At 40.7% G+C, this 19512-nt stretch overlaps 1 protein-coding gene across 2 annotated transcripts in view; it reads right to left on the bottom strand.

The window, feature by feature from the left end:
- Window positions 1-15612: 15612 nt before the first annotated feature.
- XYLB (xylulokinase) overlaps window positions 15613-19512 on the bottom strand; it is a 51562-nt gene continuing 47662 nt past the window's right edge. For both annotated transcript variants that reach the window (XM_053600845.1, XM_053600847.1), the window contains one exon: window positions 15613-16045. In XM_053600845.1, coding sequence (XP_053456820.1) covers window positions 15968-16045 — 78 coding nt within the window. In that variant the 3' untranslated portion in view covers window positions 15613-15967. The remainder of the gene's footprint in view (window positions 16046-19512) is intronic.

Raw genomic sequence — 19512 nt, 5'->3', positions numbered from 1 at the left:
TCCAAGAACTCACACAGGATGGGGAAACTTTCAGTTCTAATTGGCCAAAGTGGAGAGTCCTCACTGAACATAAAGGGCACTCAGTGGAGACCCAGAAAGTCACTTCATAATAGTGCAGCTAAACTAGCCCTAGAGTAAAGGCTGTTGAGAACCACAATACAAAGGTAAAAAAAAATAACCCTGGAATGATCAAACTGATTATAAATTAACTACCTGCCAAAGTACCAACACTCTTTAATGGAATTCAATAAATCTGGCACTTAGCAACAAAAAATGCATAGTGCCCAACATCTAATAAAAAAAATTACTAGAGGGTGGCACCCATAGCTCAGTGGGTAGGATGCTGACCACATACACCGAGGCTGGAGGGTTCAAACCAGCCTGGGACCAGCTAAAACAACAATGACAACTGCAACAACAACAACATAACAATAACAAAAACTAGCCGGGTGTTGTGGCAGGCTCCTGTAGTCCCAGCTACTTGGGAGGCTGAGGCAAAAGAATCACTTAAGCCCAAGAGTTTGAGGTTGCTGTGTACTGCAACATTATAGCACTCTACCCAGGGTGACAGCCTGAGACTGTCAAAAAAAAAAAAAGAATTACTAGACATAGGAAGAAGCAGCAGCATGTGATCCATAAGGAACAGAAAATTCAGTCAATAGAAAAAGACATAAGAGGATGGTGCCTGTATTCCCAGCAATGTGGGAGGCCAAGGCAGGTGGATTGCTTGAGCTCACAAGTTTGAGACCAGTCTGTGCCAAAGCAAAATTCCATGTCTACTAAAAATACAAAATACTGAGGCAAGAGGATCACTTAAGCCCCAGAGTTGGAGGTTGCTGTGAGCTATGATGTTGCTATGGCACTCTACCCAGGGCAACTGCTTGAAGACTCTGTCTCAAAAAAAAAAAAAAAAAAATTATTTTTCTCATTTTTAAATTTCTTTAAAAAATTACTGTTTTTTTTAAAGATTATTGTTTAAATTGAAAATATTAACAATGTATTGCAGAGTGTTCAAAGTATGCCAACTACACAATAAGAACAGCAGCACAAAGGACAGGAGGGAAAAATACACAGCTGTTTTTATAACATATGTAAGTAAAGTGGCACATCCTCATCTAAAAGTATACTGTTGGCCAGGCACAGTGGCTCACACTTGTAATCCTAGTACCCTGGGAGGCCGACCCCAATGGATTGTCTGAACTCTGGAGTTTGAGACCAGCCTAAGCTAAAGCAAGACCTGATCTCTAAAAATAGCCAGGCGTGGAGGCAGGCACCTGTAGTCCCAGCTACTTGGGGGGCTGAGGCAAGAGGATCACATGCTCTTGCACATGAGCCCAAGAATTTGAGCTATGACACCATGCCACTCTACCAAGGCTGACAAAGTAAGATTTTGTCTTTAATAAATATATATATATTTATATATATAATATAAAATTTATATTATTATTATGGACTGTGTTGTGTCCCTCCCCCAAATTCATATGTTAAAGCTCTAACTTCCAACATGACTGTATTTGGACATAGGGTCTGTAAGGAGGTAATTAGATTAAATGAGGTCAAAAGTGTGGGGCTCTAATCTAATGTGACTGGCATTCTTATAAAAAGAGAAGGAAAGACACCAGAACATACCATGCACAAAGAAAAGGCTATGTGGGCGGCGCCTGTGGCTCAGTGAGTAGGGCGCCAGCCCCGTATGCCGAGGGTGGTGGGTTCAAGCCCAGCCCCGGCCAAACTGCAACAAAAAAATAGCCGGGCGTTGTGGCGGGCGCCTGTAGTCCCAGCTGCTCGGGAGGCTGAGGCAAGAGAATCGCGTAAGCCCAAGAGTTAGAGGTTGCTGTGAGCCGTGTGACGCCACGGCACTCTACCCGAGGGCGGTACAGTGAGACTCTGTCTCTACAAAAAAAAAAAAAAGGCTATGTGAAGACATGAGGGTATCTATAAGCCAAGGAGAGAGGACTCAGGAGAAACCAAACCTGCCAATACCTTAATCTTGAACTGTTAGTCTCCAGAACTGTGAAAAAATAAACGTCTGCTGTGTAGGTCACCTAGCGTGTGGTATTTTGTCATTGCAGCCTGAAAAAACTGACATGACTATAATAGGTTTGTTTGCATATTGACAATACCTAGAGCAACCACTAAAGACCAAAACAAAGAAGTTGTTGCAAGTTGAGTTTTTTTTCTTTCTTTCTTTCTTTTTTTTTTTTTTTTTTTTGAGACAGAGTCTTACTATGTCACCCTCGGGATAGTGCAATGTTGTCACAGCTCACAGCAACCTCAAATTCTTGGGCTTAAGAAATTCTCTTGCCTCAGCCTCCCAAATAGCAAGGGCCCACCACAATGCCCGGCTGTTTTCTTATTGCAGTTTTCATTGTTGTTTAGCTGGCCCAGGCTGGATTCCAACTCACCAGCCTGGGTGAATGTGGCTGGCGCCATAACCACTGTGCTATGGATGCCATCCAGAGTTGAGTTCTTATGATCAGAGATGAAGTTTAGTGTGCAGGGTACTTATTAAGGAGTACTGTTCAGACAAATACTTGCGGAAGGAAGGAGACAAAAACAGGAGTGGGAAGAGTGAGAAGTCAGATTGTTATGCTAGCCCAATAATAGACTTGGCCAATTCTACATGAAGCTACAGAATTGGAATGACTTTAGAATTGTGCTGAGTTGGGTGGCGCCTGTGATTCAGTGGGTAGGGCGCTGACCCCATATGCCGAGGGTGGTGGGTTCGAACCCTGCCCTGGCCAAACTGCAACAAAAAAATAGCCAGGCATTGTGGCAGGGGGTGCCTGGAGTCCCAGGTACTCGGTAGGCTGAGGCAAGAGAATCGCCTAAGCCCAGGAGCTGGAGGTTGCTGTGAACTGTGACACTACGGCACTCCTTCGAGGGTGATAAAGTGAAACTGTCTCTACAAAAAATATAATAATAATAATAATTGTGCTGAGTTGGACCAACATGCTTGGACCTTTATATTCTTGCATCCGCTCTGGTTGTGGGCTACCTTGGGAAAGCGAATGACCTTGAGCAAGGTGGCTGTCTACAACCAAGGCAATTCCTGAAGGATCAGTCAGCAGAAAGCTATCTGCCAGGGAGGCACCTGTGATTCAGTGAGTCGAGCGCTGGCCCTATATACCGAGGGTGGCGGGTTCAAAACCAGCCCCGGCCAAACTGCAACAACAACAAAAAATAGCTGGGTGTCGTGGCGGGTGCCTGTAATCCCAGCTACTCGGGAGGCTGAGGCAAGAGAATCACCAAGTTCAGGAGTAGGAGGTTGCTGTGAGCTGTGTGACACCATGGCACTCTACCGAGGGCGATAAAGTGAGACTCTATCTCTACAAAAAAAAAAAAGAAAGCTATCTGCCAATATGAATCTTAGCAGAGGGAACAATAATTACTTTTTGAAGTATCTTGATTCAAGAGAGATCTGAGCAGCATTTAACAGTATCCACCGCAGAGATACAAACAATAACCAGTAGTAGAGATAAAATGGGACAATAAAAAATACTCAAAGAATCCAAAAGAAGGCAGTAAAAGAGGAAAAAACAACAATGGACAGTTGGAATAAATAGAAAACAAATAGCATGACATTAAATTTAAACAAATATATCGATGATTGTGTAAGGGGATTCTAAACACTCCAATTAAAAGGTAGTGTTTAGAGTTCACATAGGTTAAAATTTAAATGACTTAAAGAAAGATATACTTTGTAAATACTCATCATACAAATCATGGAATTGGCTACATTAATATCAGGAAAAATTGTTCAGAACAAAGAATATTACCAGGGATAAAGAGGGACATTTCATAACGATAAGTGGGTCAAATAAATAAGAAGACATAACAATCCCAAATGTATATGCCCAAGAAACAGAACTTCAAAGTATACGGAGAAAAACCAGAACCATAAAGAAAAATGAAGAAATCCACAATTTTGGTTGGAGATTTTATTACTCTCTCAGTAATTGACATAGAAAGTATATGGAAAATCAGTTAGGATATAAAGGACTTGAACAACACCATGTACCAAAGTGACATTATTATTATTATTATTATTATTATTGAGACAGAGTCTCAAGCTATCACCCTGAGTAGAGTGCCATGGCTTCACAGCTCATAGCAATCTCAAACTCTTGGGCTTAAAAGATTTTCTTGCCTCAGCCTCCCAAGAAGGGACTATAGGCACCCACCACAATGCCCAGCTATTTTTTTTTTTTTTTTGGTTGTCACTGTTGTTTGGCAGGCCCAGGCTGGATTCAAACTTGACAGCTATGTGGCTGGCACCCTATCCTCTGAGCTACAGGCTCCGAGCTGACCTTATTATTATTTACAGAACATTCAATTAGAACAGAAAACACATCTTTTCAAGTGCACACACAACAAGAGTAAAACCTTGTCTCCTAAAAAAATAATAAAGATAATTTTAAAATTTGAAAAAGAGGAAAGAAAGAAGAAACCCCCCCCCCGAGGATATGATATGATAATGTGGAAATCCTACACATCTTACTAATGCAAAATAATACCAGAACAAATAAGTGAATTTCATAAGGTTACATGATACAAGATCAAACAAAAACGAATTTTTATATATTAGCAACAAATAATTCCATATGCTATAGAATACCACAGATTATTTCTATATGCTAGCAAAAGCAATTAAGAAAATGAAATTTGTGATGTTGAGCACCTTTCTGTGTACTTATTGGGCCATGTTTCCATAATAAGTAGTGATATTTAGCACATTTTCATGTACTTATTGGCCCAAGTACATGAAAAGGTGCTCAACATCACTAGTCATTATGGAAACACGGATCAAAACTACAATGAGATTCCACTTCATATTTCCTGGGATGACTCTTCTCAAAAACATAGGTAAGTAAATAAAATGAAATAAGTGTTGACGAGGATGTGGAGAAACTAGATCCCTTATGCATTACTATTTGGAACAAAAAATGGTGCAGCTGCTCAGGGAAACAATATGGAGGCTTCTCAAAAAGTAAAACAGAATGATCACATGCTCTAGTAATTCCACTTCCAGGTTCATGTCCCAAAGAATTGGAAGCAGGAACTCAAATAGATATTTGTACATCAGTGTTCACGTGAGCTTTATTTATGATAGCCAAAAGGTGGAAACTACTCAAATGTCCATTGGTAGATCAATTGATAAACAGAATGTGTTATACAAATACTATGTAGCAAAAAATAAAATAAAATGAAATGAAATGAAAATAAATACTATGTAGCCTTGCAAAAACGTGAATGAAACTTTAAAACATTAGTAACTATTAAAGTATCATTTTAAGTGAAATAAACTGGACACAAAAGGACTCAAGTATGATTCCCCTTACATGAGATACCTAGAATAGCAAATTCATAGACACAGAAAGTAGAACAGGGGATGTCAGGGGTTGGGGAGAGGGAAGATAGGAGTTACTGCTTAATGGGTAAGGAGTTTCAGTCTGGGATGATGAAAGAGTTCTGGAAATGGATAGTGGTAATGAGGACATGACATTGTAAAGGTACTCATGCTACTGAATTGTGCACATTTTTAAGTCATATGTTTTATCACAATAGAAATGTCTTAAAATTAAATACTTAGGAATGAATTTAAGAGCATATGCATGTGACATGGACTGAAAAGTATAAAACTTTTCTGAGAGGTATAAAAGAAATAAGTAGAGAACAGTCATGTGTTTGTAGAGTATACTCCAAATTGGTACATACGGGTCTTCCCCATTTTTTATTGTGTGGATGCACCATGTCCTACATTGATAGATACTTGCTTTCTTCCAAATATTTTGCTACTAATAATTCACAATAACCTTATACATTTGTGTTGTGTATGTTGGGATTGTGACTTGGTGCAGATTGCTACTAACATTGTTAAATCATACTCATATTTGGTTTTGTTAGATGTTTCCAAATTTCCCTCTATAGAGTTACAAAAGTTGCACTTCTACCAGGAATGTATAAGAACACCTGCTGCTCCACAGCCTTAGTAACAGAGAATTTTATCAAACTTTTGGGGTTTGTCAATGAGTGTTTAAATATATGCTTAATGAGTATCTATTTTTTCTGATAGATGTCCATTTTTTGTTGTTTCTATTTTCCTTTTGGGTTTTTTGCCTTTTTCTTTTCAGTCTTTTAGAGCCTTTTATATACAGTACTGTATTAGATGAATTGGTCTTTTGTCTGTGAGGTAAACTGCAACTATTTTCTCCCAGTTTGCCATTTGTCCTTCAATTTCTCTTATGCTCTTTTTTTTTAAACCATAATCAAAATTAAATTAAATTTTACGTAGTCAAATACACAAATTGTACTTTTGCTTCTGGATTTTGAGCCATAAGAGGCTTTCCCCACTCTCACATTATAAATGAATTCTTCCATGTTTTCTTCTAAGGCTTGTACGATTTTACTTTTTATATTTAGCTCTCTGATACATTTGGAATTTATTCTGGTTTATGAGGCATGATTCTAATTCTATACTTTTCCATATGGGTATCCAGTCTTCCTAACATTATGTACTAAAACGTCCATCTTTTTCCTGTGTTTCAAACCAACATCTCTCTCTAATACTAAAGGTCCACATGTGATTATGTTTATTTTGGACATATTATTCTTTGGACTTGTCTATTCCTGAACTAAAGCTACATGTTTTTTAGAAGCTTTATAATGTGTTTCATTATCTAATGGGCTGATGGCACTAAACTTCTTTTTCAAAAATTTCCTAGCTATTTCTGCTTGTGTGCTTTTGCAAATGAACTTTAGAATCACCTTGCCTAGGTCCAGGCCTATGGCCCCACCTTCTAAAAAATAAGTTTGGTATTTTTATTTGGATCACATTAAATCTTTGAGATTCTGTGTAATCTTTTTCCTCAAGTCTATTTTTATACCATTAATGTTTTTAACACTTTCAAATGTTAGGCTCTACTTCTAAGTATTTTAACTTTTTGTATTGCTTTTGTAATTGGACTCTCATCCTTCACAACATGCAATTATTATTGGCAGTATATCTGAACACTACTCCTTTCATATTAAAACTTTATATCCTACTGTTTTACTGAATTTTATTACTTGCATTAGTTTTAGCATTGATTCTCTTAACTTTTATCTCTTCCTTTCCTATTTTTATGTCTTTTTAAAAAATCTGACTATAGGGTTGGCACCTGTGGCTCAATGGGTAGGGCGCTGGCCCATATACTGAGGATAGCGGGTTCGAACCTGGCCCCAGCCAAACTGCAACAACAAAAAATAGCCAGGTGTTGTGGTGGGCACCTGTAGTCCCAGCTATTCGGGAGGCTGAGGCAAGAGAATCACTTAAGTCCAGGAGTTGGAGGTTGATGTGAGCTGTGACGACACAGCACTCTACCGAGGGCAATAAAGTGAGATTCTGTCTCTAAAAAAAAAAAAAACAGATAGAAAGAAAAAAAACTGACTATATTGGCAATATTAAATGGAAGAGGAGTGAGTTGTTTCTGATTCTAGAAGGAACAACTCTAGTGTTTTCTCATTAAGTAGGTGCTGGGTTTTATCAATTTTGCAAAAATCGGGAATGGGTATTAAATTTTGTCAAGGTCCTTTTAGCAGATATAATCAAATTTCTTTTCTTCTTAGAGCTATTAAAATGGAGAATTATGGCAGCGCCTGTGGCTCAGTGAGTAGGGCGCCGGCCCCATATGCCGAGGGTGGTGGGTTCAGACCCGGCCCCAGCCAAACTGCAACAACAAAAAAAATAGCCGGGCGTTGTGGCGGGCGCCTGTAGTCCCAGCTGCTCGGGAGGCTGAGGCAAGAGAATCGCGTAAGCCCAAGAGTTAGAGGTTGCTGTGAGCCGTGTGATGCCACGGCACCCTACCTGAGGGTGGTACAGTGAGACTCTGTCTCTACAAAAAAAAAAAAAAAATGGAGAATTATATTCATTGACTTATATCTGTAGAAATAACCTACGCTTGGTCATAATGTCATCTTCAATTCCCTATTGGTTTCTGTTTTCTGATATTTTATTTGGATTTTTTTATTGCTATTAATTTGATAATATTTAACAAATGTATAATCTATAGGTTAATTTATATTAAATAAGTTATACATACTCTGATAAAATTAATAATGAATTTCATTGATATTAATAGGAGCTTGATCCATAGTTTTATTATTTTATATCAATACAAACTTCATGAGGTTAGGTATTATGTCAGTTATCTGTTGTCACAAGAATGCTGCCTGACCAGCAACTACAAATCCTCAGAGGTCTACAGCAATAAAATGTTTATTGCTCACGTGGCTGAGTTGACTGGCTATGTGATTTTGATGTTGGACAGGCTAGTTTACATATATGAGATTCACCTGACTTGTTGGCTGGAGGCTCTGGTAGGTCTAGGCTCTGTTTCATGTGTTTGTTGTCCTGCCAGTCATGTGATCATAGTAATGGCACTCTTGCAAGAAAGAGCAAATTCAATCATGCAAATTATTTCCAAGCTTTGCTTTGTATCATTTCCTGACATCTCATTAGCCAAAGAAAGTGACACAGGCAATCCAAGAATCAGAAAGTGAGGACATGCAAAGATATGCAACAAAGTGTATAGATACAAGCAGGTGTGGAGCATCTAGGGCCATTTTTTTTTTTTTTTAAATCAGTGTCTCACTCAATTGTCCAGGCCAGAGTGCAGTGGTATAATCCTAGAAAACCGCAGCTTCAAACTCCTAGGCTCAAGCGATCCTCCCAGGTAGCTGGGACTACAGGCATGTGCCACCATGTCCAGCTATTTGTAAAAACAGTTTTTGTAGAGATGGGGTCCTGTTATGTTGCCCAGACTGGTTTTGAACTCCAGACCTCAAGTGATCCTTCCAGCTTAGCCTCCCAAAGTGCATGAGCCACCACACTTGGGGCCATTTTTGTAAACTATCCCAGTTTTCCCTAATGGCCATAATTATTCACACCATTGGTCTGGGTGTTGCTACTCATGATCCAGAAGATGACTGAAAAGCTAAATGATCCAGATATGACCCTACATATCTAACATAAGTGGGTGAAACAGGACAGGGTAATTGCAAAAGTACTATCACCTGAAAAGTGTAAGAACGTTAGGCACATAGCAGTCACTGGCTTATAGCAATCCCAAAATCCCACTGGGAAAGTCTTTCCAGGTGCCCTTATAGATGGGAAATGTTCTATAACCAGGCTTCAGTTCTCTTCCCTGAGTAGGTATCTATTGCACCATAGCAATATTGCCATAATTTTAGTAACTTAAAACAACACCCATTTATTATCTGAGTTTCTGTGGGTCAAGAATCCAGGAATAGGCAGTGCCTGTGGCTCAAGGAGTCTGACACTGGCCTCATACGCCAGAGGTGGTGGGTTCAAACCCAGCCTTGGCCAAAATCTGAAAAAGAAAAAAAAAAAAGAATCCAGGAATGATTTAGCTGAGTCCTCTAGTTCAGTGCTCGCAAAGCTGCAATTAAAGTGTTGGCCAGGGCTGTGGGCTCATTTGAGGTGCAAATCTGGAAGAATTCACTTCCAAACTGACATGGTTGCTTGTGAATTACTGGACTCAGTCAGTTCTTTGATGTATAATAGCCAAAAGCTGTCCTCCATCCCTTGCAATGTAGCTCTCTCCATAGGGCTGCTTACTTAATCAAAGCCAACAAGGGAGAGTCATTAGAATCTGCTAAATCTTATGTAGCATGATTACTTAAGTGACATCCCATCACCTTTGCCATATCCTATTAGAAGAAAGTCACAGGTTCCACTCACTATCAAGAAGAGACATGAAAATCCCAGGAGGCAGAAATCATTGCAGGCCATATTAGAGTGTGTCTGCTACATGGAAGGTGGCACCCCCAAACCATGTTCTCCTTGGTTTCTGGCTTCACCTCCTATGGCATCTTCTGAAGAGGGCATTGGAACCTATGCCTTTTGAGCAACTTCTTCAGCCTGCTACCTGCCCATAGAAATTTGGAAGCCCAGAGTCTTTAACATTTAGTCCCTTTTTATTCAGGTTAATGCCACTTTCATTAGTACAGCTCCCTACAAAGTTTTGTGGGTTTTATGTGTCTGACTGGAGTTTACTCTATGCACCAAAAGCTACACCCACCATTATTTCTGAGCGCTTTCTCTGGGTTTCGTCATTAATGCCTGAGGGATGTCAGGCTGCTGTGGGACAACAATCTTATGATTCCTAGAAAGCATTTTTACCAGCTAGAAAAGTATAAGAGATGGTGACGTGATCCTTTCAGAGGTCCTAGCAAAGTATTTCATAGCCCTTGATTTTGTTTTTACTAAAGCTATATCTTAATTTGATAATCTTATATGGGCTTGAAGAGGTGGAGACAAGAAGTTATTTTTCTGATCTGTACCTTTATAGTCCCTCTGAGTAATAGCCAGCTGACATTTTCAGCACTCTGACGAGAAATGTCTCTGCTCAAGCCCTAAGGTTCATCAGGCATATCTGCTATTTCTCAAGCCATGGTAGGTGGTGATATGGGCTGCCTTTTTCTCCAGTTCCCTTGCAATTTTTTCAGCCTCCTATAATGGTCTTCTCACTATTTTTCCAATATCCATCCACAGCCGAGTGGATTAGGTTTTTGTTTGGGCACAAGTTTCGTTATCATATATCTACTAAATATCAAGGCTTTAGAACTGTGTGTGGTGTCTTATGCCTATTATCCTAGTAAGGTGGGAAGATCGCTTGAGCTCAGAATCTTGAGACCAGCCTTAGAAAAGTGAGATCCTTGTCTCTACTAAAAACAGAAAAAGTAGCTGTGAGCTCCTATAGTCCCAACTACTTGAGAGGTTGAGGCAGGATTGTTTGAGTCCAGGAGTTTGAGGTTGCTGTGAAGTAGACTCAGGCTATGGCACTCTAGCTTGGGCAACAGAAAGAGACTGTCAGAAAAAACAAACAAACCCAAACAATCAAAAAAAACTCCTCAAGACTTTAAGACACCCAATATTTATTTAGCTCATGAAACTATAGACGGGTAATTTAGGCTAAACTTGTATGAGCATTTCTCCTGGCTCCTCTCAACTTGACCACATGTCTGAGGCTGTCAGCTATCCTACGATTGGTCCCAGATGGCTTTGGTCAGGCTAACTCAGGCACAAAACTTTCACGACAAAGGCAGAGAGCAAACCAAGAGGCATCTTAATTGCACAAGTGCTTTTCAAACCCCTGCTTGTATCAGGTTTATGAAAAATCTCATTGACCAAAGCAAGTCATATGGGTGGGCCCAGAATCAAATTGGGACAACACAACCAAATTCCAAAGTATGTGGGTGAACAATTAGGTTATTTTTTGCAGCCTACCATAGGGATCAATGTTGTATTTGCCTTACAAAAATAATCTAGAAGTATTTCTTCTTTTTTAGTGTTCTGACACAGATTATATAGCATTAAGATTAACTGGTCTGTGAAGATTTGGTGATTTCCCCTGTGAATCTACCTAGTCCTCTTTTGATGGGGTAATATCAATACTTCGATAATCTTTTTTTAGTTACTTTATGAAAATGAGCCAGTTTAAACTTCCTAATTCAATTGGAGATATTTTAGTAAATTATATTTTTCTAGGTCATTATCCATTTCATCTATGTTTTGTTTATTATAAAAAATTATTTATTTTTAATGTATGCAGTTGATTTGCATACAATTGTACAAAATGGTCCTTAAGATTAAAATTTTTTCCTGTTCCAATGTTAAATTTTTTTTTTTTTTTGTAGAGACAGAATCTCACTTTATGGCCCTCGGTAGAGTGCCGTGGCCTCACACAGCTCACAGCAACCTCTAACTCCTGGGCTTAAGCAATTCTCTTGCCTCAGCCTCCCGAGTAGCTGGGACTACAGGCGCCCGCCACAACGCCCGGCTATTTTTTGGTTGCAGTTCAGCCAGAGCCGGGTTTGAACCCACCACCCTCAGTATATGGGGCCGGCGCCTTACCAACTGAGCCACAGGCGCCGCCCTCCAATGTTAAATTTTCACCATTATTTTTTTTGTGTGTATTCGTTTTCTTTCCTTTTACTTAAGTAGTTTTTCTTTAAATAATAAAAATGCTGGGCAGTGCCTGTGGCTCAGTGGGTAGGGCACCGGCCCCATATACCAATGGTGGCGGGTTCAAACCCAGCCCCGGCCAAACTTCAACAACAACAAAAAAATAGCCGGGCGTTGTGGCAGGGGCCTGTGGTCTCAGCTGCTCGGGAGGCTGAGGTAAGAGAATTGCCTAAGCCCAGGAGCTGGAGGTTGCTATGAGCTGTGATGCCAAGGCACTCTACCAAGGGCAATAAAGTGAGACTCTGTCTCTACAAAAAAAAAAAAAAAAAATCAAAATGCTATTCACTTAATTCTATTTTTTGTTTTCCAAACTTATTAATGGATCCTTACCCTCACCACTTCTTCTCTGCCCTTTCTTTTCTTTTAGTTGCATAACAACTCATTTTACTTTTATTCTTTCATTTTTTATCAATATTTATCATTTCAAATTGACAAGACAAATAGTTGAGGATACAACATGCATGCTAGTACATCATTATTGTGAATTGTGGCTTTTATTTTTATTTATTTATTTTAGAGACAGTTTCATTTTTGTTACCCTCAGTAGAGTGCCGTAGTGTCACAGCTCACAGCAACCTCCAGGTCTTGGGCTTACGCAATTTTCTTGTCTCAGTCTCCCAAGTAGCTGGGACTACAGGCACCTGCCATAACGCCCAGCTATATTTTTGTTGCAGTTTTGGCCAGGGCCAGGTTTGAACCCGCCACCCTCGGTATATGGGGCCGGTGTCCTACTCACTGAGCCACAGGCACCGCTCATGAATTGTGGCTTTTAGTACCCTGTTTCCCCGAAAATAAGACAGTGTCTTATTTTAAGGTCTGCTCCCAAAGATGTGCTAGGTCTTATTTTCAGGGGACGTCTTATCTTTCCTGTAAGTAGGTCTTATTTTCAGGGAAACAGGGCAACCTGGGGCAATAGAGTAAGACTCTGTTTCAAAACCTAAAATAAAATAAAAATAAAGTTATGCATTGCTCACATCCAGTCCTTTTGCATAAGTTTCTCCAATCATCTCCTACTTGGATGAAGCTAGTCTTTTAGTGGAATTCTAAGAGGTTGTGAGTATAATATTCTCTAAGCTCTTTCATGATTAAACCTTTTTTATATCCTTTTGTTTTGAGATAGTCTTACTCTGGTGGCCCTGGATAAAGTTCCACCATGGGGTCATAACTCACAGCCACCTCAAACTCCTGAGCTCAAGTGATCCTCTTGCCTTAGCTTCCCGACAGCTGAAATGACAGGCTTGTGCCACGATGCCCAGCTAAACTTTGTTTTTAGTAGAGAGAGAGGTCTTGCTCTAGCTCAGGCTGGACTTTTTCTATATCCTTGATAATTAAACGACAGCTTCGCTGGATAAAAAATCCTTAGTTTATTTTTTCTTTGAGTTTCTTGATGCAGTTGTCATTGTTGTTTAGCTGGCCTGGGCTAGGTTCAAACCCACCAGCCTCAGTGTACATGGCTGGTGCCACAACCACTGTGCTACAGGCGCTGTGAGTTTCTTGAAAATGCTATTCCACTGCTATCTTGATTTGTTGAGAAGTCTGATAACAAACTGATCTTTCTTTTGTAAAAGACTAAGTCTTTTGGCCTAGAGGCCTATAAAGTTTCTTTCTTTACTTTCAAAGTGTAAGAGTTTGCTAGGATATGCTCAGAACTAATCATTCTTTTTTCCCCATTTTTTAATTCTTTTTGAGAAAGTCTTGCTGTGTCACCCTGTGTAGAATGCAGTTGTGTCATCATAACTCACTGGAACCTCAAACTCCTGGGTTGAAGCAATCCTCCTGTCTCAGCCTCCTGAGTAGATGGAACTACAGGCATACACTACCATGCCTGGGTAAACTTTTCCATTTTTAGTAAAGATGGGGGTCTTGCTCTTGCTCAGGCTGTTCTCAAACTCCTGACCTTGAGTGATCTTCTCACCTTGGCCTAGCAGGGTGTTAGGATTAAAGGTGTGAGCCTCCATACCCAGTCTCAAAACTAATCATTCTGAATCAGTATTCTAAGCAACAAGATAGATCCTTTTAAAATATAGTTTCAGGTCTTCTTTCATTATTCAGAAATTTCTTTCAACTGAAGTTTTGAATATTAACTTTAGTCCATTATTTTATGTTTTATGGTGAGAAGTTCCAGTTTTACCTGTCTTGTCTTTTCCTTGCCTTTCTTCTTTATCTATCATTTTTTTTCTGGGTTTTTTTTCAGTTCTTCCTTTATATTGTTTTTGCCGTCTTAGCGTTCCTCATTCCTACCTTCTATGTGCTTTACTCTACTTACAGCCATATCTATTTTCATTTGGATTTATATAATTTAGTTTTCATATCTGTGATGTTATCTTTCTGTTGAAATTCTTTCCCAAGTTTGTTCAGCTCTCTTGTCACATAGGCTTGTTTTTTTTTTTCATTTTTAGCCTGAGTTTTGGAATTTCTGATTTATGGTATTCTTTCATAAATTCACAATTATTATTTTTTTTTAATTCATGTTAGAGTGTTGTGTTACAGTTTACTGTTTTATGGTTCAAGAGAATGTTTTTCTGTCAGTTAATCATGTAAAATTTCTTTAACAAGTTAATGCCTAGGTAGTGATAGGGAAAGTGGTCTGCTTATTCTGAATCTTGGATTTGCTGGGGGGGGTTTTTCTGGTGGGCTGCTGGCTTTAGTTTCTTGCTTCCTTATCTTCTCTTTCATCCACCAAGCCTCCAGGGACAATACTCCCTTTCTAAATGGCTTCATCTCTGTCAAGTGATGCCTTCTGGTCCTGCTCATTTTCTAAGACCTTTCAACTTCCCACTAGCAACTGCTCTGATTCATTTGCCACTTTGGGTGAGACCACAAGTAGTCTAGTTTAGCTGGAGTTTGAATTCCTTCCTGGAAAGGAAGGGAGATTTGGATTCTGCAGGAGTCAGATAATAAAGGACTGTCTATGGAGTCTTTTGCAATAATTTGAGTAAGGAATAGAGAGGTAGAAAGTAAAACAGGAGAGATGAAAAAGAAGGAAAAAACAACTCACCATCCACACTAACAAAGGAAGGAAACTGAAAGCATGTGTCATAACTTTTCAGCTGATGAAATATACTCCAAAATAAAAAAGAAATCCAGAATTTTGGAAATTCTTCCAGAGAAATGACACAATTTCTGCAACAAGTGAACTTCAAGGAATGAGAGATAATGAGATATATGTATAAGGAGAGAGAGGGGGGCAGGGATAGAGACACCTAACCGGTGCCTCTTGGGAGATGGCGGCTCTCAGTGATCTGGTGTGCCCAGGGGTCAGGCAGCCTGTGGGCAGATCTGAAGGGAGGGCACAGGAGTGTCCACTAGGCCCATCAGGTGTATCTGGAGAAGGATGGCAGCATGGAAGGTGAACATGGAGTAGACAAGAGGATCCTGAGAGGCAGCTCAGACAGCTGAGCTGAGGTGGGGAGCAGCTGGGCGGGTCAGGGGGTGAGAGAGAAGTCTGAAAGGTCTTGGATGAGGGAGAGGATTGGCAGCAGGGTGAAGATATGGGGTGAGGATGGCTGTGGGTGATGGTTTGGGGAGTAGTGGAGAGAGTCAGGGTTGGAGAAAGGGATAGGAAGAGACAAAGCCCTCCCCCATTTTTCTGATTTAGGTCTCCAGATTATCTTTAATTTTGCCTTCACAAGGGGGAAAAGTCACAATTTTTTATTGGACATATCCCAGATTCAGTGTTATCCTGCCTTTTGGAATAAAAGGTAAAAAAGGAGAGATGCTTTCCTGCCTTGGGATTCAAGGGCCCACCTATAAGAAGATGTGTTGAGGCTGGCTTCAAGGTGACCTTGGACATGGCTGGAGTACTCCAAGGAGTCAGCATGGGCAGGCACAGCTACCAAGAACAGGGAAGAGAATCCCTGCTGTCCGGAGCCATGTCTCCAAGTGGGACCACTAAATCTGGTCAGGCAGGGCCAACAGGGATGCCTGGGCCTGTTGAATTCACTCTGGAGGCCCCTGAGTCTGGGACAAGATGCTCTGCTCCAGTTTGGCGTATAGGGGTAGGAGGGTCTCATAGACCTGCAGGGGCAGAAAGAACAGTTTAGAATGAGGAGGGAGGGAATATGCCTCTTACATCTGCAATTTGCGATTTAAGAATTTTACATCCTGTTTACTTACAATTTAACTTTTTTGCTGGGCAAAAGAAAGGAAGCATCAATTCACAAAAGAGGAAATGATATTTCTCAAACTTGTACTTTAAGATTGTTTAAAACTGTAAATATGACAGGAAATCAATTTTTGTTATCAAATCTACAACAGTTTTTAAAATTCTGCTACCAGAAAATGGCTGCCTCATCACATAGCTTGTGACAGTTGGTGGTATAAACCTTTTGGAAGTAAACTTGACTTTATATTTACATTAAGGAGTCCATACAGCCCATGACACAGTTATTCTTCTGTGAAGCTCTCCTAAGGAAATAATCCTAAACATAGGGTGCTGAGCTAAGGGTCTTCTTACACACCACTAAATAGTCAGACTCATGATGCTACCATGAGCCACTCCTTGGCCCTCAGAAGGGTAGACTGGAGCAATGCAGCCTGTTGGCAGAGTGGCTGCAGACATTCCTCTCCAATGGGATGCCATATAGCAACTCATGCAGCAGATCACACAGCTGTCCAGGAGGGAGTCTCTTTGCCTCCCCACCCTCCCTAGTCTCTTGCCCCCAGGTTGTCACTCGGGTACAAGGAGTTGAAATCTACATCTTACAGGTACAAGAAGCATCCTGGCTTCAAAACCTCATGCCCCACAGGAATCTCTTTTTCAACAATTCTGTAGATAAGATACATGCCTGGGAGGAGTCACTGCACTCAGGGAAGCCCTAGGTAAAACTTCTCACCAGGTATTTACAGTTTTCCCAGTTCAGGTGCAGTTTCCCAAGACCATTTTTATATATGCAATGTTTTTTTTTTTCTTTTTTTTGAGACGGAGTCTCACTTTGTCACCCTTGACAGAGTGCCGGGGCGTCATAGCTCACAGCAACCTCAAACTCTTGGGCTTAAGGGATTATCTCGCCTCAGTCTCCCAAGTAGCTGAGACTACAGGCACCAACCACAATGCCTGGCTATTTTTATAGACAAGGTCTCACTCTGGCTCAGGCTGGTCTCAAACCTGCGAGCTCAAGCAATCCACCCTCCTCGGCCTCCCAAGTGCTGGGATTACAGGTATGAGCCGTGGCACCCGGCCATAAACAATGTTATTTGGTAATGCCATTGATATTCGATTTTTATCAGGTTTCAAGAAATAGAGCTAGTAAGTTAAGCAAAAGTGAAATTCCCACATAGAATAGGAAAGGAGTGTGCTGTGTAATGAACCAAAACAAACAAAAAAATGGAAAAAGAACCAGAAAGCAACACAACCTCAAATTCTGATCTTTCATTCCTCTTTTTTCTCCTTTAGCAGTTTTTGTCTGTGGCTGTTTCTTGAGTGAGAAATGGAGGTGCACTTCAGGTGTGTACATGTTGTCTCAGGGACAATAAGACTAAGACCCAGGGACCCAGATGCTCTCGGGACTTGTGAGTAAATACAACTAGGAGCTCATGCCCATCCTGTTCCTACTTAGTTTGGCTGAATTTGCTCCAAAGTCAAGTACTTCACTAACTGGTTATGCAACTTGGGGCACTCTAGGTGCAGCTGGAGTGGCTCTATGGAGAAGGCTCAGGGGTGGTCTCACAAGCTGTCAGAGCCAAAGAGAAGGAGCCTGCTGGGTTCTAAGTCCACAATGAGTCTGAACTGCCTGTGAGGGTTTAGGAGGATAAATTCCTTTGCTTTTTCAAATAAGGATGACACAACTGATGGTTGTCCCTGTAAACCATTCACCTGTGAAGTACTTAGAAACAGACACCATGAATAAAGTGAAGTAAAGAATGGCAGATGACCCTTTATGAAGAGGTCTACAGGGGAGAGGGCTGAGGCTGTTCCAGCCTATATTGAACATTGAGGAGTCAAAGGACAAAAATAAGGGGGCTTTGATTTCTTTGTGTTTGTTTGTTTAGCAGGCCCAGGCCAGGTTCAAACCCAACAGCCTCGGTGCATGTGGCCGGTGCCCTAACCACTGAGCTACAGGCGCCCAGCTGGGAAGAGGGGCTTTGATTTCTCCCAAGGAAATTACGACATTCAGCTGAGCCGAGGAGGAAGACCCTATTATTGCTTTGAGTTTCCATTTGAGCACAGACACTGCTGTAGATGCCACAGAGAGAAAACCAAGGATGTGGTCCTGCTCTCAAGGAGTTTAAATAGAGTCTGCAAAGTCAGTCTGCAAACAAGTCACCTGTGCTAATAATCATAGACCGTCACTGTATGAAACCTGCTGTTAAAGGTTCTGGGGTTACATTTAGGTTCAATGATAAAGGGCTCCAAGAACTACTAGTGATTTTGGCCATGGGCAGGCCAGAGAGCATGGGGGGAGCACTGCGGTACATACAGCCCAAAGTATTTGCTACAAATACGAGGCAGATGCCATTGTGATGCGTGCTTTCCCCTATTATGCTCTTCCTTGCTGGCCTCCTTCTAGAGAAGATGAAGGAGCCAGACCCTACTCTAGCTTTTCTTACAACCAGGGTTGACCATATGATCAAGTGGTTTCTGCTGGAAGGGTAGGTGTGTGAGGGTGATAGACCAGTGTCTCTCTCCCTGACAAGCAAGAAGTGTGTGAGAAGAGACTGTCCAATGCCACCATCAAATTCCTGCCTTTGTGTGAGGACATGATGTCTGGAGAAACTGCAGACATCCTGTGACCATTTGGAGCATACCTCGTGCTGCACTACCCTATGCAGTAGCCAAAGCCATGTATACTTTTCTGTACCTGGAACTGTAAGTATAAAATGCATACAAAGTTTCCAGAGCTTCATGCAAAACAAAAAAGAATGTAAGATACCACATAAATAAGTTTTCTGATTACATGTTGAAATGATAATATTTTGGATATGTTGTGTTAAAGTAAATATATTATTGACTAATTTTATCTGCTTCTTATTTATTTTTACTTCTAAAAAATGAGACTAACATTAATTTCTTTCTTTTTTTTTTTTTTTTTAGAGACAGAGTCTCACTTTGTCGCCTTCAGTAGAGTGCCATGGCATCAGAGCTCACAGCAACCTCCAGCTCTTGGGCTTAAGCAATTCTTTTGTGTCAGCCTCCCGAGTAGCTGGGACTACAGGCACCTGCCACGAGGCCCAGCTATTTTTTGTTGCAGTTTGGCGGGGGCTGGGTTCGAACCTGCCACCTTTTGTATATGGGGCCTGCACCCTACTTACTGAGCCACAGGTGCCGCCCAACAAACATTAATTTCAAATGACATAAATGGCTTGCATCATGTTCTGACTATTCATTACTGATCTGGGGAACTGCAGGGAACATGACTTAGAGCCCTGATGTTGAACCACTGTACTGATGTTACTTTCAGATTTTCTGTTGTATAATAATAGCCATTTTGGTCAAGGATTCCTTTTAAGCCTCACAATTAGCAGGTTAAAAGTAGGCAGGACAT

Source organism: Nycticebus coucang, chromosome 8, assembly GCF_027406575.1.
Source record: "Nycticebus coucang isolate mNycCou1 chromosome 8, mNycCou1.pri, whole genome shotgun sequence".
In the NCBI taxonomy this organism is placed as follows: Eukaryota; Metazoa; Chordata; class Mammalia; order Primates; family Lorisidae; genus Nycticebus; species Nycticebus coucang.
Note: the sequence above shows the minus strand (reverse complement) of the source record. Positions and strands in the feature narration are given on the sequence as shown.